At 51.6% G+C, this 26,418-nt stretch overlaps 1 protein-coding gene across 1 annotated transcript; it reads right to left on the reverse strand.

Moving 5' to 3' along the window:
• Positions 1–1,721: 1,721 nt before the first annotated feature.
• KCNIP3 (potassium voltage-gated channel interacting protein 3) lies at positions 1,722–25,801 on the reverse strand. The gene is made up of 8 exons (XM_037056750.1): positions 25,268–25,801; positions 12,395–12,519; positions 11,884–11,953; positions 11,522–11,592; positions 5,618–5,725; positions 4,968–5,072; positions 4,297–4,359; positions 1,722–3,706 (listed from the first exon to the last, which is right to left on the reverse strand). The coding sequence occupies exons 1-8, from the start codon at positions 25,368–25,370 to the stop codon at positions 3,659–3,661; spliced, it is 693 nt and encodes a 230-aa protein (XP_036912645.1). The 5' UTR covers positions 25,371–25,801; the 3' UTR covers positions 1,722–3,658.
• Between the last annotated feature and the right edge of the window lie 617 nt (positions 25,802–26,418).

Below are 26,418 nucleotides of genomic sequence, written 5' to 3' on the forward strand. Positions count from 1 at the left end.
TTGGGCCCCAGCTATACCCCACTTTCCTCTCCAATCAGCACCTGGCTGAGCTCACTCCACAGGCAGCTAGAGTCTGCATATTTCTTTTATGACCAGCTGGTTCAGACAGTCCAGGCGATTGTCGCTGACCTTGGCAAAGGCAGGTTTTGTGTTGTTTTCAGTGGAAGCAATACAGATTCCTGGATACCCCATATCCTTGGATATTAGAGTGCTTATATTTTTTAATGTTAAACCCTGTATTTCTAGAATAAACTCAAATCTGTCATGATGTTAAATATATCACATATATATCTTATATGGCTGAAATGAGATTACTAATATTATGATTTTTATATCTTTGTTTATAGTTGAGAATGTCCTATAATTTTTTTATCCTATTCATGACTTTTTTTAAATCCTGGTAATTATGGTCCTTAAAATGAGTTGGAGAGGGTTCCTTTTTTTTTTTTTTTCTGACGCCAAGACCCAGAGAGAGAGAGGGAGGGAGGTGAAAGAGAGAGAGAGAGAGAGAGAGAGGCTGAGACTCGTCTGAGACCACATGAGTTTTATGGTCCAGATCAGGACAAAGGTTTCCTGCCACTGAGCCCAGAGACCCTTCTGGGTCCCTCGCTGCCACTCAGTGGTGAAGTGCATAGCCAGCTGCCCCTCCACACCGGGCGACTGGATCAGGGAAGTGCTGAGTAGGTGAGTGGGAAACAGAGGCACAAACAGAGAGACAGATGGCTGGATGGTGTCTGGGTGAGTGGTAGATGGCACATGGATGGATAGTGGTCCATGGATGAATGGATAGATGGGCTTTCCTTACTTGGAGCTCTGTGGCCCATTGTGAAGCACATGGTTCAGTGCTTACGTCCAGCCTGGAGTCCTCATCCTGGGTCCAGTCCTGACTCCACTCGTCAGTGGCTGAGAGATCTTAACACCTTTCAGCTCAGCTTCCTGATCCTGCCCACCAGGCTGTGGCTGGAGTGAATAGGCTCCACACAGTGGCCAGCCCATGTCCAAAGCAGGCATCCCATGGGACAGCAGAGTCAGGCGGCTCCCTTGCTGGGACTGTGCCAGGGTCCTCAAGCTCAGGTGGGGAACTTTTGCTGTGCGTGGTGGGGGAAGGGGGTCTCATCATTTGCCCTCCTGGCCACTGCTGATGCCCATCAGTCAAAGCTGGTGACCCATGGAGGCTTGCATCCGTGTCGCTGTGGAGATGTTATGTGGCCCTGGGTCTGACCCTTGAAGACTACCCAGAACCCACCTCTTCTCTATCCCCAAGTTGGGGACCCCACTTCTCCTCCCCTCAGGTTTTCATTTCTTGCTCCTCCCCTGGCCTAACCCTTATGGAGCTTAGTTACACTTTTGAAAACAAAAAGCAGGAAAGACATAGTCAGGCCAATCCTGTTTCTGCCTTGTGACCTGCGCCCTCCAGCCAAGGGGCTATGCGGGGATTACTCCCTGCAACAGGCATGGAAAGTGACCTGGGAATAAATATAAATGGCCCCTCAAGAAGGTACCCCGCCTGCTGGCTGGCTTTTCTCATAAAGACTACCAATGTGGCCATCGTACCTCAACGCTGCCTTTGGTGACATTACATTAGGAGCTTGAAGTCCAGCATAGAAACTGACAAATGCTGCAATTTCAAGGCAGGTTAAACACTTACCAGAACAGCGCTGGGCAGGAGCCTGGATAACAGCAGAGATGGGCAGGAGCCGGACAGAAATTCAAAGTCAGGCTAAAGCCAAGGAGAGTCCCTCTCCTCTGTCAAGTTCATTTTATTAAAATATACAGAACTGAATGTTGGTGGGCACTGAGAACAGGAACTGCCCTCCCGGGCTGTGCCCAAGGGAGATGCTTCTGCCATGCAGACATGCGGCCAGTCCACGTCCCAGTGTGGGAGGCCACCCTCTCCTGGCTGGAAGAGAGCCAGCCTGGCCGAGCTGAGGGGGACAGTGAGGACCCTCCCGAGGGCCTGGGCCCGAGAACAGAGCTACACCAGCTGGGAGGACTGGACTGGGGGCCGGGGGAGAAGATCCCTGAGCCAGGGAAAGCTGATGCCCTCCTGGAGGAGGGGAGAGGGACCCCCCAGTCAGAGTGGAGACGGGTATCAGTGCAACTCCAAGGAGAGGGCCACCTGTGGTGCCAAGAAGTCCCCAGGACCAAGCCAGAGCAGTGTCCATGGCCTCCGCCATCCCACCCTTCCCCACAGGTCCTGCTCACCCGGAGCCAGGCTGAGCAGAGATGGGGTGGCGGCCGACGGAATGTATGTTTGAGAATGTTCCTCGGGAGGGCCTGTGCTGCCTGAGCAGGCAGAAGCTGTCATCTCTGTCCCCCAGAAGCCCCTGTGAGCCTGCCACACACCCCAGGCCTCTCAGCCAGCACTGCTGTTTCTGGCCTCAGGTGGACATTGGCCACACCCCCAGAGCAGAACCCAGCCAAGCAGAGTCCTGGGGTTTGTGCTTTTGAACGTTGGTGAGCTGGGCTGGGGGAGGTTTTGAGCCCCCACTGCTCTGAGGCACAGACCTGACCCCAGGTTCCCTCCCCAGGCCACCTATACCAGGGATATGGGGACTCAGACTTCAGCCCACTGGGAGGGCCTCATCTGGGATAAGAAGTGCCTTTAGCTCCCCTTGTGGGCTAAACCTGAGCTGCCGGGCTGCTTGTGCTTTTTGTGTGGAGTTGGGTGCGCCTGTGTGGAGTGGTGGCAAACACTGCTTCAGGACCCTAACCGGGAGGGAGGCTCGGCCAAACTGCTGGGCCAAGGGAGACAGAGGCTGAGGGATAGGAGGACAGAGAAGCCCTTCCTAGGCTCGCCCACCACCTGGGCTCCTGGGCTGCCAGTCCCTGAGCCACGTGACCTCTTCTTGGGACCTATAATGACCTTGGGGTGAACAGAGCCTGAAGGATGGGGGCAGCCTGCTACTGCATCCCCACTGAGCAGGCCTGGGCAAGTGGCCGAGGGCTTCTCCCACCCAGCTGAGTCAGCACACAGGCCCCTCACATTCTCTACCAGGAAATCCAACCCTGAGCTTAAAGGGCCCCCTTCCTGGGATGGAGGGACAGCAGGGCCCTGTAGTCCCCCATCACTGGAACAGAACTCATCCAGGAGTCCCTTCCAGGAAGCAGCAGGCTCTGCCCCCACTACTTCTTTCCTTGACCCCCAGCTTCCCCTCCAGGGTCCTGCAGTGAGGGGCTTTCTGGGAGTGTGGATAGTGGCTGGGAATGGCTGGGGGAAGGAGGAGCCCAGAGTCTGGTGGATGGGTGATAGGAAAGATGGGGCCAGGAGGGAGGGGCTCACATAGGAGGGGCCTTGGTGCTAGAGACTGGACCGTCCTCTGAAGGAGCTGAGCACTTTCCTGCTCATTCATATCCAGCAGCCAGTGGTCATACACACTGCTCTCCCATCAGCCCACCCCAGAGGCAGCCTCACCCTGCTGGCCTGGGACATGGCTGGCTGGGGGAGTGTGGCTCATGTCACCTGGACCCAGCTCCCAGCCAGATTCAGTGCCCCCTGACCTTGGTCCCCCTCTGACAGCCCAGAGGAATGGGTGTGTTTCTGTGTCTGGAGCAAACTTCACTTTTTGCAAATATGTTAGAAAAATGTTTCTCGTGGAGGCTGTTCCTGGCAGAATTGAGGTGGTGGCAGTGGCCACTTGGCAATATCCCACGTGTCCTAGATGACGTTCTCGAACAGCTGCATGGACCTCATGATGTTCTCGTCCTGCGTGGAGAGGGGAAAGAGGCCAGGTTGGGGCAGTGCTCATTTCTGACCACCTTGAGCAGATTCTGCACAGGGACCCGGAATCCATTCCGCAGGGACTGCTGCCTGTGTCCCTGAGCTACGGGGTACTGGTCAGGCACAGCCTGTCTTTGGCCCCATGGCCTAAGCGCAGCCCATCTGGGATCGACTAATTCACTGAAGGACAAACCTCTCTGGCTGCTCAGACAGACAGAGGCTAGGGTCACTCTGGGAGTGAGGTAAGTGGCAGAGGTCCAGAGCTCTCCCTCCCCCACACCCCGCAAGGGTGCTCTGCACTGGAGGGTCAGTAAGCTGGGGAGGTTCCGAGAACCTGTTCCCCAGAGTGACCATTCCCAAGGGCCACATGGCCCCACCAGCCCCTGCTGGCCCCATTCCTGCCCTCTCTAATTCAAAGCACACAAAAGAGGTACAGGGTGCCCACGTGGGCGGTGGCTGGCAGGAGCGGGTAGGGAGCAGATGGGTTCAGTAGAAGTGGACCCTGGAGGTGGGGAGTGGCTTGAGGGCTGGCAGGGGCAGGACACTGAGTACTCTCAATTCCTGAGGACACCTACCTTCTGACAGGTCTCCAGAAACTCGTCAATTGTCACCACTCCATCCTGATTCCGGTCCATTTTCTGCAAACCAAGCCACACCCTTAGTGAGCCTGTGTCTCACCCGGGACTGTCGCTGCCCCAGGCCTGAGGATGTGGACTGTCGGGTCTCCTCCACCCCAACCTGTTCCCTCTGTCCCCTACACTGGATCCCAGCCACATAGAGTGCTCTTCTGGGCCCCTCCCACCCCCAGCTGCTTCTGACAATCTCCTGGATGACACTTCCAAGAATGTGCCCTGACAGGCAACCAGGGCAGATGGAGTGACTGAGGGACAAGAGGGCCACATATCCCATGGACACAGAGAAAAGTCATCCCAACCCCACTCCTCTTGCAGTTTCCCTGGAGGAGCTGGGGGATCTCTTGGAAGGCACCAGAACACTGGCCAAGATGTCAGCCGCCTTGCAATTCATGAGCCTCAGCCTGCCCCGAGCAAGGTTCAGCTGATTGAGGAGGGGATGGCGTTTTAATTTGCTCCCCTGGCCCTGACAACCAGCAGAGTGGGGTATGCCCATTTAACCTCCTTGTGGGAGGGGGTGCTCAGAGAGGGGAGTGGCTTGCCCTGGGTGCCCTGAACCGGGGCCTCTTCCTCTTCCCACTGCCTTTCCCCGCTTATCCAAGCTGAGCGCTCACCTGGAAAAACCTCTCCACGTGCTCCAGAGGTGCGTCCTCCCGCACCAGGGGGTAGGTGTGCCGGCCCATCATGTCATAGATGGACTTCACGATGGCCAGCATCTCCTGGGGTGGGCAGAGGAGCTGGCTTGAGTCCAGCTGCAAGAGTGGGGGGAGGGTCCAAGGGCCCAAGGGGAGGGGCTGCACCCCCAGGTGGAGAGCCTTCTAGGGCGGGTGTGAGTGAGAAGGGGCCCTGTCAGCTCTGCCCAGGGACAGCTTCAGACTCTCCGAAAGAAGTTGGACATAGATTTTTGGCTCTAAAATTTGAAACTGTAGCAACTAGTTCACATACAAAAGAATGTTTGGGCCAAAAGAATCCACTGTGGCCCTGAGTGGTAAGTCCCGCCCCCCCTAAGGGACTACACTGCCCCTTGATAGGTGGGAGCCAAAGCTAGCCCCACTCTAGGCTTCTCCGCCTGTGTCCCCCGAGGCTCTCCTGTAAGAGGGGATGATCCTAGGACACTTGTTAGACTGGATCGAGACCCGTGGTGCGGGGCACACAGCCTCACGTTCCCTGTGCTCAGGGAACCAGAGCTGCCTGGTGGCTGCCTCCCACCTGGTCTCTGCGTGGGGAGGGGAGACCAGACGGGCCATGCCCCAGCCACCCATACCTCTTTGGTGATGTAGCCGTCCTTGTTAATGTCATAGAGGTTAAAGGCCCACTTGAGCTTCTCCTGGACTGTTCCTCGCAAGAGGACGGAAAGGCCAACCACAAAGTCCTGGGAGGAAAAAAGGGTGAGGAGTGACAGCCGGACCCCAGAATCGATGTCCAGTTCACTGGGTGGCTTCCAGTGAATTCACAGCTTAGAGGTGAGGAGCGTCCATTACAGAGCACGCAGGTGGTGTCCATCAGGTCGACAGGGTGTGCACACACATGTGCACATATGAATGCATGTGTGCACATGGCTGTGTGAATATGTGTGCCCACATGTGCATGGATGAGTGCATGTGTGTGGCAGGGATGACACGGTGGCTGTTACCGATCTTCACAAGTAAAGGCATTCGAGCCTGTGGTGTCCCGGACTGCAATGCACCACTATGACGGAGGGGTTCTGGGGGCACCTGCCTCGTAGTTTACCAGTACCTGCACGTCAGGGTGCTGGAAAACGTCCAGCCTCAAAAGCTAAGCTAATAGTGCTCAATTCTGGGTCAGGACAAACCTACGAGCATGATGGATAATTGATCAGTAATGTGACAAGACAGGGAAGTTCCAATAGCTTCCACATGGAAAAGCACACTGTTGTGTTAGAACAGCTGGTGGGGCATGAGTCTTTCCCTCTACTCCTGCAAGCCTGCAGGCCGAGCCCCTCTGCCCCATGGGGTCCTTGCAGGGAATTCGGAAAGAAGGGGAGCAGAGAAGGCCTGTCCCAGGAAGGCAGAGGGTGGCGGACTGTGGAGGGACAGGGCCATACACCACGGGGCGTAGTCCTCACTCAAATTTTATACTTTCTAGATCTGAGGAAGCCTGTATCACAAACGAGAAAGCCTAAGGGAAACAGAAAAGCAGTTGGGAAGGAACAAAAATTATTACAGGAAAAAGAAAACTTAACAAAAACAGATTTGGAGATTGAAAATCTCACATCCCTAAAATAAGAATAGGATGCTATAAAAAAGGAATCATTGAGAACAAGAGAGAGCTCTTGGGAATTAAAAATGAGAATGCAGAACAACAGACTTAGAATAAGGGTTGGAGAAGTCAGTGGAATCTTCCATGACGTAGGGGGAAGGCAGAGCTGCAAACAGGACAGGAATGACGAGAAAGAGAGGCCCCGCCATAGGCACTGGGAGGAATGGAGGACACAGGAGAGCAGGTCAAGAAGTGAGGGGAGATTTCCCACACCTGCCAACAGCTCGCCCTGTTGCCTGTAGGCATATACCCTGATGCCATTTCAGAAAACCAGCAGCAGAGGGAGGACACTGCGGGCTTCCAGAGAGAAAAACGAAACCGAAGAGAAAACCGGAACCGAGTCCCTTGCACAGGGTCAGGGATCAGCAGGCTGTGCCTTTTACAGCAGCACTGGGGCGGGAAGCCGGTGGCATGGCGGCCACCATTCCGAAGAAGCACAGCTTCCCGCTGCTGCTCTGGTCCCTCTCAGCACATCAGGCAAGAGTGAGAGCAGAATGAAGACTCTCCCAGACATCCAAACACTCAAAGTTACCTCCCATATACTCTCTCTTCCCTAGGAAGCTGCTGGAAGACGTGCCCCTAAAAAAGAGAGTAAAGCAAGAACAAAGAAGGTGACAGGGTCCAGGAACCAGGAGACCCCAGTTCAGAAGGGAGGGGAAGAGATCCTTAGGTGGTGCTTCCAGGACCCAGTGGACGAGGAAGCCCAGGGCCGGGGAGGGGTCTGCAGGGAGGTGCCCAATCAGATGACTGGAGAAGGGCCTGGGGTGGCGTCAACGCTGAGGTTGCCAGTACCAGGCAGGTGAAAACTCGGGACGGTCCTCGAAGGCAGGCCAACTGAGAACACGTGCAGGGGAGGAGAGCACCGCCACAATTTACCACACGGCTTCCTGGGCTCGCACTCCCACGATCAGGGTAAACTGTGAGTCCTTGTCCAATCGGAATCCTGTACTTCTGTTGGAAGTTGGGCTTGAGAAGGTGTGTGCTTGGGGGGCCCAAGGCCTCCCCACCAGACACCCGTGGGCCGTGGCTAAGCCTGGACAGGTGGGAAGTAGAGGCGTGCTACCGGGAGACACGGAGACAAAGACTGGCAATCGGCTACAACAGGAGGAGGCTGACTGACTCCTCAGGTGTGCCGGGTGTTAACTGCTGTTTTCCAAGGTACACCCTGTAACCTATGGGACACTTGAAGTCACATATGTGTTTAAGTGAAGAAAATGAGAGAATGCTGGTATCGAACAGAAACCACACACAGTTCTTTGAGACGGGGGTGAGGTCATCACTGAAGTGCGTGATTTACTTAGTGACGAAGACTCACAGCACCTCTGAGTTCGCATCACTCCCTCTTCTCTGGGTCTGACAGGCTTCCCAGTGGGAGGCAGAGGTATGGAGTGCCACATCAGACCCTCTTCTCATGGGGCCATGGGAGGGCACTGCTGTCCTCTCCTCCTGTCTTCACACACCTGGGCCTGAAGTGTGGAAGGCCTCGTGGTCAACCACAACCAAGAAATGCCCCCATACAGTGTCCCTAAGTGTGTGTGAAGTACAGTCGTGACAGCACCCGGAGAGAGGTTGTTGGGGACCACCCTGCCTGGTTTCAGGAGCTGAAATCCCCCATGGCTAAGGCTTAGTGAGCGACCTTCAGACCATAAGCCACTAAGGAGACAAAGCTTATCTCCTTGGCAGGGGCACTGTCTCCACTCCTTTTACTTCACTCTGATTGGCCCTCAATGCACGATCAGTTAGCCAATGACAAGTAAAATTCCTCAAGGGAGGGATGACCTAGGACAGGCATGATCATGTGGAGGCCCCAGGGAAGGACTTGGGGGGCTATGGAGAAAGGGGGTGATGGACCCTCGCCCCCCAGCTTTGACAAAGCCTGAGTCCTCAGTCTGTCTGCGAGAAGTCTCTGAGAATTCCTTGGCCACCTCCTCTGCCTGACTTAAGCCTGAAAACAATGACAGAGGGTGGCGCAGCCTTGTGCTGGGAATGGCGGGTTCCCCGGGGTGATCTGGCAAAGGAAAGAATTCCCAACAATCCTGTGAAGCCTGCTTTGCTGAGAATGCTTTTAGTTAAATGATAAAGGCCAGAGCAAAAAGTGAGTTTATGTTCTCAAAGTTCTGTAGCCTTTTAACTGGCAGACCCTGACTTAGGAGAAGCCCTCATGGTTCTTTGTATACTATCTACTGTTTACTGCCTGACAACGATTAATAAGTTGTACCTGAACTCCTGTGCAAAAAAAACCAATAAAAGCCTGTCTAGGCAAGGGTCAGCGCTCTCTCCTTGAGAGAGTTGCCAGGCCGCCCCAAGCCGCTTTCCCCTTGAGAGGGTGGCCAAGCCACTCTGAGGTGCTCCCTGCTTGAGGGAGTAGCCATGTGGTCCCTTTTCCTCCACAAGACTCGGTAGTCTGTGTGAATTTGTCTCATGTCTCATCCATGATGCCACGGGCACTGTGAGCCAGTGCACGCATCAAGAGATGGCTGGGAATGTGAGCTGCGAGGCCACTGGCCTGTCCTCAATAACACACACACATGGCCCCACGTCAGGCAGCTTGCTAGTTCTAAACTGCCAGCCCCACAGAGCACGGCTGCATGTGGGACTGTCACTACTGGTATGTGACTGCTTGCTCTTAAATCCGAGGTGTGTGAAGCCTATCACACCCACAGCCCCATTCTGGGGCTGTCCCCGAGGCGGAGCCCAGGGAGGGTGAGGGGTTCCTACATATGACGTAGTGATGCAGAGAAACCAGTTTCCAAGCATCCCAGAGTGCCCATGAGGGGTGCCAGGCCGAGCATGGAGCCGGAGCTCAGCCCGGGGGTGGGACCAGAGGGTGTGATGCAGGCTGCAGGCCTTCTCTCCGGTTGCTCGCGGCACACCCTGTGCAGTCGATGCGCCGGAAGCGGGCTACTGCATTGGGAGGTCAGGCAGAGGCAGCCACAGTCTTCCTGAGATACACACGCTAGTCATAACTCTTCAAAGGAGCAGCAGCCCTGACATGATGAATGAGGGCATTAGCAAGGCCCTGGACTGCATCTGTGTGCGCCCCCTCCCCAGGGGGCGAGGGGAGGCCGGCCCAGGAGGACAGGGGCAGGAGGCAGGCGCTGAGGGAGAGTGTGGGACCACAGCTCCAGGTGGCAATGGTAAGGTTTGCTGGTTTTGCCAGTGTAGTTTTCTGATGGTCTTTCTGGTGAGGGCAGGAAAGTTACACTATTTTCCCATATCTGTAACTTTAATTAACATGGATTTTGTCTCTCAAGAATATACAGAAAAATCGGGGTCACTATAAATTCCATAAACGGGACCCCAATTTCCGTTTTCAGAGCATAGAAGAGGCTCCGTCTGAGGCCACAAGGGGGCCGAGCGTCCCCCAACCTGTCAGGATCCTTCCTGGCCCAAGAGCAGCCAGGATGGTGCTCTGCTGGTTGGAAGGTCCTGGGGAGGTACCTGCCCTCCTCCCTTCATGAAAAGGCCTTCCTAGGGTGGACGCCAAAATCAAGAGTCCTCATGGTAAACAAACACCATGTGAAACTGCAGGATTCACCTCACATGCGGAGAAGCACGCGGAAGGCCCAGAATGGCACCAGAGGGTACAGCCTTCTGAGAAGGTGCCAGGCAGAGGGGCTTCAGCACCAGCACCCTCAACTCAGCCACTTTAAAGGGACCACCTTAAAGGGACCACAAGACCCTTCCCTTGGAGACTGAGTCAGAGGGATGACCACGGCGGGTAACCTAGACCTTCCAAACACCCACTTGGACACACTGGGGCCCTGCTGAGCAGTTTGGTCCTCTGATTTCTGAACACGAGTAACCACCCACAATGCCCTGGTGGCCCATCACACTAGAGTCTTTCCTGCACTTCACTCCCAGGTGCCTCAGGTGCCTCCTGACGGACCCACAGAAACTGGGGGAACAACGAGTTTTCCTGTTTACTCCTCTGTAAGGATTGGAGCTTTACTGTGTGCAGGTGCCACCGAGAATAAAGAAGATAAAACACTGCACGTTCACACACACACACACACACACACACACACACTCACGAGCCCTTAGAGTGTGGCCGGAGGGGGCGGGCCCTGTGGTCAGCCGGGCAGGGTGTCAGCGCACCGCAGGGCGGGCTGGCCCATGAAGGGGAATGCAGCAGCGTTAGTATGAGTTACGAGTTGCTATCATCCCTCTAGCTGATTCAGGGGCTTTCTGGGCGGCCGGCTGGCCCTGTGCTTTTCCTGTCACTGCCCTTGGGCTGAGTGGTTATCGATCACGCCTGGTTCTCAGCATGGTTTCCTCCCCAAAGAGGTTTCAGTTTTTCACCTGCAGCTATTTTTAGGGGCCTGGGCTCCACAGAGATGCCTCCTTCAAATGATCCTGTGGCCCAGCCTGGGTGGGGCCCATGGCCACCCACACAGAGCCCAGTGAGGCCCTGCTGGTGGGCACTGCAGGGGGACACCAGACTCCTTTAGTGTCTGGCTGGGATGGCAGGAGCCTGCTCAGGTCAGGGGCTGTCTGTTTTCTGGCAGAGGGGGTGAATTCTGGGGCTGGGAGCCTGAAACCCCACTGTGAACACAGATCTCTGAGCGCATCCCTGTCTCCTTTTCAGGTGCAAATTCACCCTGGGTCACTGCCACCTCAGGTGCCTCAGTAGGTCTTGGGGTTTGGTGGGGCTGGATTGGAGGACAAGGCTGGGACTAGGGTGGTCAGACAGCAAAACCAAATTCCATTGACTTCATGGTTAGATCCAGGGCCAGTCAAGTACCACCCACTCATTCCCCAGGGGACACCCTGGAGCATGTACCCCAGGGTCATGCCCAACCCTCTAGACAATCCGAGGGTGTGGCACCAGGGCAGAGGGACACCTTGCAAGACGCAGGGGATGTCGGAGGGTACGACAGAGACCTACCTCAAAGCAGATGGCCCCGTTCCCATCAGCATCGAAGGCATTGAAGAGGAAGTGCGCGTAGGTGGTGGCATCTGGGGGAGCAAGGCTACTGGTCGGGTGTCTTAGGGCCTCCTGGCAGTCAAGTCCCCACCCCAGGCAGCCGTACTGGGGGTCCACCTGTGTCCTGAGCTGGGGTCCCCCTTCCAATGAGATAGAGGCAGCACCAGGCCTCAAGAAAACAAGTGGTGGGGGGAGCACAGAGGTAGAGGTGAGGGTCCCCTCCCCATAGAGGGACACCCACCCTCTGCAGAACTGCCATAGGGACAAAGCGGGGGCTTCAGGAGGAGCAGGGAGCAGGGCAGGGGGGCTGGCCTTGGACTCACCTCCCTGAGGGAAGAACTGTGAGTAAATGAGTTTGAAGGTGTCTTCATCCACCAGGCCCGAGGGACACTCCTGCAGCAGGAAGCCACCCCCTCAGCAGCCTTAGCCACCCCAGCCTCGTGCCCCAGCCCGCGCTCTGAGGGATGCCTGCTGTCCAGGGCACTGCTGGGCTCCACCGAGCCCCCAGGACAGCCTGGTGATTGGGTGGGTTGACGCAGGAGGGGTAGGTGGGGGCCCTCAGGCCAATGTGGCCCCTCCATGCACCCCTCCCCTGTGCCAGCACACAGCCACACAGGGGAGCACAGGGCCTTCAGAGCTGTGACTCTGGGCCTTGGCCCACACACGCCCAGAGAGGCCTCCCACAAAATATGAGCCTCATCAAGGCCCCCGGGATATTTGCTATGCCATGGAAGTTTCTATAAGGTCTGCCTGGGCCAGAATCCCCCTTTCTGGAGCCAGGGGCAAAAGGGCTGGGTGTGTCAGGGCCTCTCCTGAGGGATGGGTATCACTCACGTTCTTGAAGCCCCTATAGAGGGACTGCAGCTCCTTCTTGGTGAACTTGGTCTGTGCCTGCAGCTGCTCCAGCCCCTCTGGCTGGTGGCGCACCATGGACAGCTCCAGCTCGCTGTCGCTGCTATCTGGAGGGGGACACAGACCCGGGAGAGTGGAACATGTAGCCCCCTTTCTCCATCTCGCCACAGGGTGGATGCCAGGCCACGGGCTGAGGTCAGGGGCAGAGGGACTTGCTTCGCATGACTAATGTGTACGGCCACATAGGCTGCACACTGCACCAATGGAGGGGCTCTTGCGGAGCAGCACACTCAGGCCACTCTGGCCCCTTCTCCTCATACAGAGTGAGCCCTGCCCTCTCATCTCACCTGGGGCACGCCCACCCTGTCAGCCACACAGTGGGACAGAGGCTGGGAGCTGGCCCTGTCCCTGAGAAACACTGAACAAGGGGAAGCGAAAGGGATAAAGACAGCAAGACAGACTCAGGGGACCCTCGACCTTCAAGACCCAATCAATTCATGGCCATCTCTTCCATGTAGTCCTCCCTGATTTCTACCAGCAATGGGGAGGTGATCCCTCTTGGCCCATTCGGCCTAACACACTGCTGCTTGGCTGCATTTGGTGGGGGGTGTTACTTACATTTGGACGGGAGGTCAGACCACAAGGGCCCACTGGGCAGGGACCAGCCCTTTTCTCTAAAAACACGACATCCAAATGTTAACTACCTACAGCTGCCTCTGGGGTGGAGGGAGTTGCATTTCAGGTGATCTTTACTTTTTTATTTATCATGTTTTATCTTTTCCTATTTTTTTTTGGTGCGGCATGGATCACTTTTATAACACAAACTAGAGCTATACACAGAGAAGCACTGAGTACCTAACCTGAAGAGCAGCCCAGTCACATAATTACAGACCTTCCCCCCACACTGTCACCACCCCCACCTGCCCAGGCACCCCCCAAGACACTGAGTCCATGGTGACCTGTAGCCCCTTTGCACTGCCCACCCTGTGCCTATGGAGCCCAGGACAGTGCCGGGCACGGAGCACTGCTAACCCCAGCCCGTGGAACCCTTTGCTGGGCCTGCTCCATGCCCGGCCTCTCCCGGAAGCACTGCTCACTCCCACTAACCCAAGAGCAGCCTGCAAACTGCTCAGAAAGTGGCTCTACTTCCTTGGTCATGTCTACTCCCAATCGCCCAGGTAGCTATTTCACAGCTTCCTCTCTTTAAGCTGCCAGTACCTCATTCCCCATCCTGTACCTCAGGTTGCTTCCTACATCACCAAGAATATAGAAGCCACAGAAAACTTCCCCAAGTTCCTACCACCACACCTACCCATTTACTGCATCTATTCCCTTTTCCTCCTTCTCTGAAGATGAACTGTTCCTGCTCCTGGCTAAGTCTTCCACTTGCACAGTGGGTACTGTCCCCTCTAACCTCCTCAAGTATGAGGATCCGGAAATTCTCCCTACTCTTTCCTCTCTCCTCACCATCTTTCTTTCCTCCCTTTAGGATTATCTTATCACCATATGGACAACTGGCAATCTTCAGTCAGTTTGGTATAGGCAAACCTTGCAAGACAGCAATTCCATTCTGGATTCTAACATCCCAAACAAAATCTTACCCGGCTAAAGGGACCTATAAATGGATGCTCATGGAAACAGCATTTTTATGAGGATCTGAAGGCATCCCAGGGACCCATCAAAGGCAGGATGAAGAAGCACAACATGGGGAATCCACACCAGGGAGCACTGTGCAGTGAATTAGAGGTACACATCAATACGGAGATCCAAGGAATTCAGCTGAACTCCAAGAAAGTAAAAAAGACAAACACATGTGGGAACAGCATGGTCAAACTGATGAAAACCAAAGATGGAGAGGCAATCTTAGAAGAGCGAGTGGGGAGAGGGAGATACAAGAGAAGAGCAGTAAGAAAAACAGCTAACTTCTCACAATAAATTATGTAGACCAAGAGACAAAGGAACAACACTTCAACTGGTGAAGTGTTGCTCTAGAATTTTATATCCAATGTTAATATCCTTCCAAAAAAGAGGGTGAAATGAAGGCATTTGCAGATAAGTGAGTGCTAGAGAATTTGTTGCCAGCAGAATCTCCCTACAAGAAATGCTGAAAGAAGTACTTCAGGATGAAGAGAAATGATATCTATCAAATAAAAAATCAAGGTCAGAAGGAAAATAAGAGTTTTGAATTTAATGCATTTGAAAAGATAACATGAAAATTTGTGGGATGCAGATAAATTACTTAGAATTTAAAGCATTAAATGCCTATTTTTAAAAAAGATTTTAAATAAGCTTCCACTTCAAGAAAATAAAAATAAAAGAGGAAAATAAACCCAAGGCAAGCAGAAGGAAGGAAATAGGAAGTTGGAAGAGCAGAAACAATGAAATTGAAAATGGAAAATATAGGGAACATTAGTAAAATCAAAAGGTGGTCCTTTGTGGTGGCATGGGTGGTTCACATTTTTAGATTTTGTCTATAAATGTAATATAATCCCTGAGCATCCTTGGTTCCTGCAATTGTTCATTATATAGTATAGCTAGATACTTGACTAGCCTGGCTTATTTTCTCTGAATAATATTTCTATTGAAATTCAACTCCCAATACTACCAATGTGGTCTGACTAGATCAGAAAACATTGGGACTACAATATCCATTAAAATATCTTCATCAATGAAGTAAAAAAAAGATGGTCCTTTGAAAACATCAATAAAATTGATAAAATGTTAGCAAGAATGAAAAAGACAAAAAAGAGAGAGAAGGCACAAATCACTGATGGCAAGAATAAACAGGGGAAATAAGTACAGACTCTCCAGATGTTCAGAGGATAAAAAAAGGAGCTACCAGGAACAAGGCTCTGCACACAAAGTCTATAACTGATAAAACAGACCAGTTCCACAAAACCACAAATTATACAAATTCACCCGAGATGAAAGAGATAACCTGAACAGTCCTAACCGATACTGAACACAAAGACAAAAATTCTCAACAAAACAGTCAAAAATTGTATCCACTGATGTCCAAAAGGAAGACCACACCACAAATGGAGGTTTCCAGGAATGCAAGGCTGATTTAATATTGGAGAATAACTAAACATCATCCCCCATACTAGCAGTCTAAAGAAAAATACATGATTGTAACGATGATGAAAAAAAGGATTTGAAAAAATTCAAAGGATTTGACAAATTCATAATAAATAAAGTTCAGTAAATGAGAAATGCAAGGGAACTTCCTCAACTTGATAAAAGGCACCTACAGAAAATCTATAGTTAACATCATATTTAATGGTGAAAGACTGAATATCTTCCCCCTAAGATTGAGAATAGGCAAGAATATCTGTTCTCCCCTCTCCTATTCAACATCATTTTTAAAAAAAGTCCTCGCCAGTGCATAAAGGGGTTTGAAGGGAAGGGAGGAAGAAAAGAAAAAAGAAAGGGAGAGAGCAAGGAAAAGCGTACCGATCAAATTAAAAAGAAAAAAGGGGTATCCTTATTTGCAGATGACGTGATTACCTATGCAGATAATCCCAAGGAATATACAAAAAAACCTCTAATAAGTGAGTTTAGCAAGGTCGCAGGATACAAAATTAACAAAATCAGTCACATTTCTATAGACCAGCAATATACAATTGGAAAAAAATGTAAAAATAATAGCATTTACAATTGCTTGCCCCACAAATGAAACACTGAGGCACAAGTCTAACAAAACGCACACATAATCTGAATGTTGAACATTACAAGATGCTGATGATGGTAACCATGGGAGACGGAACTAAGTGAAGAAGCATTCCATGTTCGCACACTGAGACCCAACGTCTCAATGACGTCAATTATCTCCAAAATTATCTACCGATTTAACAAACTTCCAATAAAAATCCCAGGAAGAATTTTTTGTAGATGTAAACACAATAATTCTAAAATTTACATGGAAAGGCAAAGGAAGCACTAGCTAAAACAGCTTTGAAAAAGAATCAAGCGGGGTAAATCAGTTTATCTGATTTTAAGACTTATTACCATATTTTGCCATGTATAATGAGCATTTTGCCCAAAATTTTGAGGGGAAAAAAAGGGTGCACATTATACTTGGGTAGTACTAATTCCGTATCTATATATGTCTTTAATCCTTTTATTTATATTTACATATTAAAAGTGTAACTCTAGAAAGCAATAATGATATCCATCTACAAAATAATACCCTAGAATATGATAATTGGTTTGTGTCTAAATATAAATAAGTAAAAATTAAAGTGAAAGATTTTTTTCCTGAAAGTTTGGGCCCAAAATGTGGCAAATGACTGTGCATTATACGTGGCAAAATACGGTATATGGCGTAATAACCGAGGCTGGTACTGGAGGAGAGAAACACGTGCAGATGAACACAACGAAACAGACTGCTCAGAAACAGATCCACACGAATATCACCTGCTGATTTTTGACAAATGTGCAAAAGCAATTCGGTGGAGAAGGGATAGTTTTTTCCACAGATGGTGCTGGAAAATCGAACATCCATTACAAGAAAAATGAACTTCGACTAAATGAAGCACAGATTTAAATGTAAGACATACAACTATAACATTTCTGGAAAAAATGCAGAAGAAAATCTTCATGGCCTGGGTTTAGGCAGAGTTCTTAGACAAGGCAGCAGCAGCATAGTCATTGGAGGAAAAAAATGATAATTGTACTTTTTAATGAAAAAAGGAAAACTTCTGCTCTGTAAGAGATCTGTTGAATAAAAAGATCAACTACAGGCTTGGAGAAAATATTTGTAAATCACGTCTCTGACAAAGGATATTTAGAATTTATAATCAACTCTGTAAATTCAGCAGCGAGAAAACAAACAACCCATGTTAATAAATGGGCAAAGGACTTGATGAAATACCTCACCCAAGAGGATGTGCAGATGGCAAATGAGTACATAAAAGGGTGTTTAACACCATTTACAACGAGGGAAATCCGAATTAAAACCAAGTGAAACACGATTGCACACCCGTTAGAATCGCTTAGCTCTCGGTTACAAATGTTGAGGACCTCGAGCACTTTTAGGGATGCGAAGTAACGAAATACTTTTCTGGCAGGAAGGAAATGGTGCTGACACTGGCAACCAGCGCGGCATTTTCTTATAAACATACGCTAACCGTCTGACCGAGAGATCCCACTCCCAATTATTTGCCCAAACAAAATGGAACTGTTATGCTGACACAAAAACTTAGGCAAATATTTAGAGCAACTTCATTCACAATCGCCAAAAACTAGAGATAGCCCAGGCATCGTTTGACTGGTGAATGGATGACCACACTGTGCCACATTCTCACAGTGGACTACTAACTGGTAATGAACGTGGACAAATTCCTGAGAGCCACAGTGACAAGGATGGATCTCAGATGCACTGGTAAGTTGAAGAATCAGACTCAAGAGGCATAATGTAAGATGCCAATTGTACATTTTGGAAAATATAAAATTAAAGAAATCATGGAGAAGGAAATACATCAGGGTCTGAGGACAAGGGATGGGCAGACTACAAGGTGAGGGAAATTTTTGTGGTGATGGAATTGTTCTGTATCTTGATGGTGGTAGTGGTTACATGACGCGCATCTGTCAAAACTCAGAACTGGGAGACACCAGATTCGCGCATGCGCAGAGGAAAGACCACTGAGGACACGGTGAGAAGGCGCCGTTTGCAAGCCAGGAGGCAAAGAGGCCTTGGGAGGAAATGCGCCTGCTGGCATTCTGATCTCAGATTTATGAGAAAATAAACTTGTGTTGTTTAAAAAAACCATAGGACTGGGCACCAAAAAAGGCAAATGGCACTGTGTGTAAAAAATCTAAATTAAATAAAATTAGAACAAGAGCGATAGGGGAGGAGGAAATGGGGGACAGAAAGGGAAAAGGAAAGATAAAATAAGAGAGGAGTTTTAAATAAGGCAAGACTGATACTGTCCCAGGAACTAAAGAATATGAGTAACCTAACCCTCTGCCTCAAAGGCCAAAACGATAAAATAAAACAAGAACTTCAAATACATACACATACACACACACACACACACACACACACACACGATGCCATTTCTTCCATTACAAAAATAAAACTGGAAAACAAACTCCCTTGGTTCTACTTTCCCCTCAAGCTATTGTGTTTCTCTCTCCTGTAACTCGCTGTCTTCACTTCCTCTCCTTCTATTCTCTCTTGAACTCACTCCTTTGGGGCATTTGCCCACCACTCCATACAAACTACTATTAAAAGTATCACCAGTGATCTCCATATTACTCATGCAATGATGGACACAGTCATCTTGATTCCTAAGTCATACATGGGCCATGCAAGAATAAAAATTATAGTGTTGACATGGATGAACCTTATGGACTTTATGCTACATGAAGCAAGTCAGACAGAGAAGAACACACACTGTATGATCTCACTTATATGTGGAATCTGAAAAAAAGCCACACTCACAGAAACAGAGTAGAATGGTGTCTGCCAGCGGGTGGAGGTGGGGAGATGCGGAGATGCAGGTCAAAGGTGCAAACTTCCAGGTATAAGGTGAGTCTGTCTGGGGTCTAACGTACAGCAGGGCAGCAACAGCTAACAGTGCTGTGCTACATACTCACAAGTGGATGAGAGAGTAGATCGTAAATGTTCTCACCACCAGCACAACAAAAAACAGTAGACGTGAGGTGATGGATATGTTCACTAATTTTGTTGTGGTCATCGTTTCACATTACATACATGTATCAGTCATCATATTGTACACCTTAAATTCACACAATGTTAAGTGTCCATTATATCTCAGTAAAGCTGGGAAAATCAAAAAATGATATGCTCATTTCATTTTGAGCATAGATGAAGCCAAATGTTAGCTAATTGAATCCAACCATATTTTAAAAAAGACTTTATTTACTTGTTTTTGGAGAGAGGGGAAGGGAGGGAGAAAAAGGAGAGAAATATTGATGTCAGGGAAAAGCATCGATCAGTCAGTTGCCTCTCCGCAGCACCTGGACTGGGGACTGAACCCACAACTGGGGCATGTGTTCTGACCAGGAACTGACCTTTCACTTTGCGAGCGGATGCCCAACCAACTGAGCCATACCTGGCCAGGGCTCTAATGGTAGTTTTAAAAAATAAAAGTACACCATGATCAAGAAGACTTCATCTGTAAGAGAATAAGGAGGGAAACTCATTGAAAATCCTAATGCGAAAGGTATTGGTAAACATCTGCATCTATTTGTAATGAAAACAAACAACAACTAAGTTAGCAAACTAAGAAATCAAGGGAACTGCCTCAGCTCAACGCAGCTCACATTTGCAAATCATGTATTTACAGAAAGTTTTAGATTTCACGGCAAAGGCAAAGACACTCTGTCTTCAAGATCTGGCCACAGTCGCAAGGTTGGCCTCCATCACCACCAACTCATGTCCTGCCAATGCTCTACGAAACTTCAAAAAAGAAATAAATGATGTGATAGTTGGGAATAAGTGATACAATTAACACTATTTGTAGATAACAAAGTCCCCAGGGACCAAAAGAATCAATATACATGAGAGTTTGATAAGATTGCCAGAAAGAGGATTAACTCATGAAAACCAATAGCAATTTTCTACTAGTAATAACCACCTAAAATATAATAAAAAGATAATGCAGTATCTTTTAATATCATCAATAATATCATAATTGATCAATGAACTTATGATCGATTATGATATTGTAATCATAATTGGTCATAAGTTCATAATATCAATAAAAACTAAAAAGTATCTCAGCACTAACCAAACCTGAAAGGACCTCTAGATAGACAGGTAATCTGAATAAATGAGACATTCCAGTTTGGATAGGACCGTAAAATATTACAAAGAGGACATTTCTCCCCAAAGCAATCTATAAATTCAGCACACTCTCAATTAAAAATCCAGTTGGATTTTTTGAGGACCTTGATAAACTTACTCTCAAATGTAGAATGAAGAATGGAAAGTCTGTTAAAATCTAGAAAAGAGAAGTAAAGAGGGAACTTTCCATAGTGGATGCTAATACGCACTGCACAGTCACGCAGCAACAGTTGTGTGGCTGGTACAGGAACAGAAACCAAACAGACCGGGGAGCGCAACAGAAGAGGCATGGAGGGGCTTCACAGGAGGCCGAGGAAAGGCCAGACTGTTCGGTTGGTCGAGTTAAGGAAGCTGGCTCACCACCTACAGAAAACGAATCTGGAGCCCTTTATACGACGTGCCAAAGTGGCTTTCCGATGAACTAAGACCCACATATGAAAGGTGAGCTGCAGAGTCAAAATAAAAAGTATCTTGCCCTGGCTGGTGTGGCTTAATGAATTGAGTGCCGGCCTGCGAACCAAAGGGTTGCCGGTTCAAATCCAGCCTGGGTCGCAGACCAGGTCTGCAGTAGGGGCACATGAGAGGCAACCAACCACACATTGATGTTTCTCTCTCTCTCTATTTCTCCTTCCCTTCCCCTCTCTCAAAAATAAATAAATAAATAGAATTTTTTAAAATGTATCTTGCCAAGTAAAGGTAGGGAAAGACTTCTGAAAATTTCAAAACCTCAAACCATAGAGGGAAAAGTGGATGAATTCAATCCCATTCATATTAAGGATTTCTGTTAGACAAAGAGCACTGTGGCCTGTTAAAGAGAATGGGAGAAGACAATGGGAGAATTGGAGAAGGGAATCCAGACAATTCTGGAGAATTGAAGACAATTCAGCAGAATGGGAGAAGACAATGTCTAGTGTTCACAGCTGACAAAAGAAGGGTGTCTGAAACAGATAAGCATCAGAAAAGGAGACCACCAAGCTAAGATGCAAAGCTCAGAAAGCGGTGCCTGGCAGAGACTGAGCACATGGTATCACAGGCTTGTCTATAGCAGCAGGCATCCTTCATTGTGTCTTCTGCAAGGCCCCTGGTCCCCGCTGGCCAAGGCTGCTGCCGGATGGGCTGGCTCCAGGGAAGGGAAGAGAGAGGTGGGCTCCTTGTGGGTTTCTGCTGGACAGGGAGGTGGACCGGAACCGGAGGCTGGGGCACTTGGGCAAGGCCCTCCCTCTCCAAGTCTCTGCCTCAACCGTTGCTTATTATCTGGACACGGTTGGTGGTTTCCAAGAAACTTGGGCATCTCACATGAAGTCTTACTTGGCAGCCTGTCAAGTGCACCCCCCTTGCCCACTAGCCTCTAGCACGCAGTCAGTGATGTCGGACTCTGGGGGTCACTTGGGCTGGGCCATTCCTGCCAGAGGGGATGGGAGCTAACACTTACTACGTGCTCCCTCTGCGCTGAGCACTGCTTTCTGAGCTTTGCTCGTGTTCACACATTTCATTCCCACAGTCTTGTGAGGGGGACTCTTCTCACTTTAGATTTGGTCCCGGCAGCTTCCTCCCTTTGGGCTCCCAACACCTGGGCTGTACGAAGCTGGCATGCATGCCCCCGTGGTCGTGAAGAGTTGGAGACACATCCAGGACTGTGCCAAAGCTCAGAAAGGTCCTGGCTCTGCCACTCTCTGGTTGGGGAACCTCAGGCAAGCCAGTTATTTATTTTCCCTGAGCCTCAGTCTCATCTATAAAATGAACCTAAAAGGAGGACAAAACTCTGATACACACAAAGTACCTGGCCTTGACAGAGCACTCGCTAGATGCTGGCTACTGTCATTGTCGGCAGCACCGCAGATCGAGAAGCTCTGCCCAGAGGCCGAAGGAGTCCTGGTGGACAGTCCCTGCAAAGGCAGGAGAGGGTGCTGCGGCAGGGAGGAGAGCCAGGAGGAGGGAGTAGGAGTAACAGCGGTCGCTCCAAGCCGAGTCAGCCGTGGACCTTACAGGCTCCCAGGCCACCTTTCCAAGGCCAGCCCCCCACAGGCGCTGTGTGAAGAAGGCAGCTACAGAGAATTGGAGCTGCCTGCTGGAAGAACAGGGGTGGCCTGTTCACACCTCTGTTCACACCTCAGGATGGCCTGAGGTCACACCTCAGAAACCGTGCACGCCTCTGCAATGGGCACGTCCCATTCTCTCCTTCATGCCTCTGTTCTCTTCACCCGCCTACACTCAGGCCTCACCAATGAGCCTCCAGACATTACCACACATCTACTGAGGAGCCAACTGCTCTCGGCCAAGAGCTACTAGTCCAGAACTTAGGAAACCTGGACTGAGATAAGAAGCAGCCAGAGCTAAGCCTTGGGCCACAAGTGTCGACACGAAGGTCTGGGGTTAGGGCTGTGAAGTTCTCAGGAACAAGGCTGGTCAGTCCAGTGAACCCCACCCCTAGGAGTTTCTTAGAGCTGCATTCTACTGTTAATTTTTGCAAAGAGCCATAGTTCATGCCACCCCTTTGAAATGGAGAGGGGGAACCAGTCTATTATTATTCTTATTCTACCAGTGAGGAAATAAAGTCACCCAGTAAGCTGGTGGCTGCACCAGGCTGGAACACCCCCGGCACAGTCACCAGAGACAGAGACTGACAGGGGACCAGGGCACAGAGGAGGGCCTTTCGACTCCCGCATCTATTTCTAGAAAGCTGCATCCCTACAACCCGGATCCATTAGTGCCTAAAAATCCCCAGAGGCCTCATAACTCTGGTCTCTTTCAGATGAGAACTACGGAGGCTCAGAGAGGACAAGAGGCACATCCAACTACGCACACACAGGCTTGGAGGGGACCTGGGCACCAGCTTCCTTCCCTCTGTGCCAGCTCACATCCAGGCTGGGGTCTAAGGGCTGGTGGTCCTGACAGCCCAGCTGACAGCCCCTTAAACAGTCCCTGGCCAATGGACCCTTCTAGGTACTTACCAGGTGCCACTCTACATCAACAGGGAATGCCTGGACTTACAACCCTGTCCCTGTGACACAGGCAGGGAGGCCTGCCTAAGTGAGGGATGCTTTCAGCAGTGAATTGCTTCTGTGAGTACAATTCATCACTGTATTACTAATTACTGGTGATGGCAATGGTTCACAAAGCATGTGCATTTATCACATGCCATGAATAGTTCTGGGGTCATGAAAGCCCCTCTGGCCAGTTACTAACTAGTCTGCCTCAGTTCCACAGGCAAGAATTCCTATTGGCCCTACTTCACGGGGGATCAAGCCGGGGCTCAGAAAGGGTAAGGGAGTATTACAGCCATTTTTGTGTGGGTGGCAGTCTCCCAGCTCAGACCTGGCTGACTCTAGGATGCTGTGCTCTCCCACAACACCAAGACCCCAGACCTTCAGGGGGTCAAGTGGGCAAATACACCAGAAAAGAGAAATTCATTTGAGTCTGAGGTGGCTGTTTTAGTGGGTTGAATAGAACCCCTGCAGTCTTGTGCATCCTCTCCACCTGGTGAAGAAATCCCTTCTTAAGAATCACAGAAACTGATTCAGACTGGCCCAGACCTGTGAGCATGATGCCCAGCGACACATCCCTGACCACCCTAGGGCCGTCCATCTGTCAAAGCAACCCCTGGTGAGCTCAGCTGGCTTGCCTGGCCCAGTGCAGGGAGGTGGACCCACACACCCCCATCATAGGGAGGGGTAGGGTAGGGAATATGGGCTACGCTAGTGCCCAGCAAGAAGCCGTGTTCCACAGCAGCGTGGGATGCTCAGCCCCCAACCTCGCCCCAACTGCCTGCACTTTCCATTAAGTTTCCCATCACGGATTACCCCTGCCAGGGCCAGCAGCCAGCCAAGTGCAGACCTGGCTTGGACAAGTTTCCTCTCCAGGTGCAAAGTTTAAGGTGGCACCTCTCCGAACCACCTTGAGCAACTTCCTTCTACCTGGACCTCCTGAACTCACCTAGAAAAGGTGTGATGGAGTAGGATGGCTTCTGAGGGCCACATAGCCATGAACTTCAGGTAAAGAGTGGGCTCTGGGCTCTGAAGGCAGAATGGAGGTCAAGCATGGCTTCCTGGCCCTGTGCCCCTTCCTGTCCTCATAGCCCTTCACAGGGGCTGGGGCGCATCCCTATGTGCAAGGAGATTTGGGCAGTTCAGAGGCAGGGCCAGGTTCTTCCTCCCTCACCTCCCCAGGTCTCTGGATTTCAGTCCCAGGAGCTGGACCCTGGCAAGTTAAGCAGAGTGCCGGGGCAGGTGGATGCCCATCCTTCTCTTAGAGGACAGCAGGGGCCCACAGGTGACATGAACAGGACCTGCTGGCCCCTTCCCTGCAGTCCAGGGGCATAGGGCTGCAACAGCCTCTTTGGAACTGCAGGAGCACAGGTTACAACTCTGGCGAGTCAAGGTCTCCTTCAGAATGGGTGTGCCCTGCAGGGGCCCCTCCTCCCAACCGGCCCAGAGTTTCCGGACGCACCGAGGGTTGGGAAGCAGCTCCAAGGGCGCCTGCCAGGGGTCTCCGGTGGTGGGGAGTGTCTGGTTTAAGAGTAGGCCTGTCTCCTCAGTTAATATTTTATTGGGACCGAAATGTGGCGCCTGAGGATTTGATTACTAATCCCGTGGGCCTGAACCTTGCCTGGGGAGGGGGAAATGGGTGTTGGATGGGGGCGAAAGTGATGGCCCCAGACACTCCGCAGAAGCTTTATAATAGCTCGCCTCCCGGCACCCTGAGTAGAGGGTCTTCCAGTCGTCTTCACCCTGCAATACCTCTGCCGCCCGGCGGCCTAACCCAGCTGTGCTCACAGCGAGCGTCTCGGACCCTGGAAGTCAATACGGCTCAAGGTGCCACCTGGCATCTCGCTCACACCCAACTTAAGCACAGCGGCTCCGTTCCCTCGGAGGCTACTTGGGCCCGAGCCCTCTCTGACCTCTTAGTTCCAGGCCCAGCCCTCCGGAGCCGAGAGGCGACCTGGGTGGCCGAGCTAGGCGTACCGACCCAGAGCCCGTGTGGCTCCCTCCCCACAGAACGCTGGCCCAGGCGGAGGGCAGCGGGGGCAGGGACCTCAAAGTTACCTTCCATGGATATGGGCTCCAGGATGCCGAACTGCTTGAGCACGGCGATGAACAGCAGCACCACCACAGCCATGGCGCACAGTTCCATGCCCTGGATGCCCATGGCGGCCCGCGCGCTGCCTCGGAGGCGCCGGGCCGGTGCTGCCCGCCCGTGACTCACATGCCCCCGGCAGGCGGGGCTGCCGGTGTCTGCCCGGCCGGGGCCCCGCGCAGGGCGGCGGTGGCTAGCTGGGCCCAGTCGGGAGGTGGGACGCGGCGGGGCGGCCGCTCCGGAGCGCAACTTTCCGTGTCAGTTGGCAAACTTTGAGGCGCGGCGGCGGCGCGGGCCAGAAGCGCCTCCATGCCCAGCACCGGTGCCGCGCCTCTCGCGCCCTCTCCAGCCCCCTGGGCGAAGGCGTGCAGGGGTCCCAAGTACTCCTGGACGCCCAGCCCTCATCGCATCTCCCCTTGCGCTCATTGGCCTAGGCCCTGCGACCACCCGGGAGGCGTCCCCTAAGCTCCCGCCCCCCGCGCGCCCCGGGGAAGGGCGGGGTGGAAGAGGCGGCCCGCCTCAGACCGTTCAGCCCGGGACGGACCTGGCGCACAGCCACCGCTTCCCCGCCAGCCCCGAGAGGCCGCTGGGTGGATGAGTTCACTGAATCCGTGCTGGGAGGGGACGGGAAGGAAGAGAGCACTACACCGCTGCGGAATCGGGGCTTCCCCTCTCTGGGCTGATAGTGCGAAACGTGGCCGCCGCCCCTCCCACCCGACCGCCTGAGCAGAGATGGCCTTCGAGGGACCCGGGAAGCCCTCTGGACCCGGGAAGCCCTCTGGCCTCGGGTGTTTTCCATAATCCAGCCCTCCGCCGGGGATTAAAGTTGGCCTTGGTCTCCAAAATTGTTCAATTCTGGAAACCAGGGTGCGCTCGAGACTTTAAGAGGGTGTGCAGAGTGCACTAGAGTCCGCGAAGCTCAGTTCAAGTTCTGCCTGACGCTAGGGAGTCACGGACTTGCAGCCTCCTCCTCCAGGAGGGCCTGGTGCCTGCCTTTCCGGCCTCGGGAAACAGCTAAGTGGAGGTCAACCGCTCCGCGTGAGCAAGGCAAGGGTGTGCTTATTCGTCTGTGGGTCGCCTTTTTCCTGCCCAGGGCACTGAGTAGTGGGGCGCGGGAAAG

Source organism: Sturnira hondurensis, unplaced genomic scaffold (assembly GCF_014824575.4).
Source record: "Sturnira hondurensis isolate 20B ecotype Veracruz unplaced genomic scaffold, ASM1482457v3 Scaffold0009178, whole genome shotgun sequence".
NCBI classification, from domain to species: domain Eukaryota; kingdom Metazoa; phylum Chordata; class Mammalia; order Chiroptera; family Phyllostomidae; genus Sturnira; species Sturnira hondurensis.

What these genes read in the sequence shown, in the direction of transcription:
- KCNIP3 (XM_037056750.1), bottom strand. Translation starts at nt 25,370, where the DNA reads ATGGGCATCCAGGGCATGGAACTGTGCGCCATGGCTGTGGTGGTGCTG. An exon ending in GGAGCCCATATCCATGGAAG is followed by an intron (nt 12,520 to 25,267) that starts GTAACTTTGAGG and finishes GTCCCCCTCCAG; the next exon opens with ATAGCAGCGACAGCGAGCTG. An exon ending in TCTATAGGGGCTTCAAGAAC is followed by an intron (nt 11,954 to 12,394) that starts GTGAGTGATACC and finishes TTCCTGCTGCAG; the next exon opens with GAGTGTCCCTCGGGCCTGGT.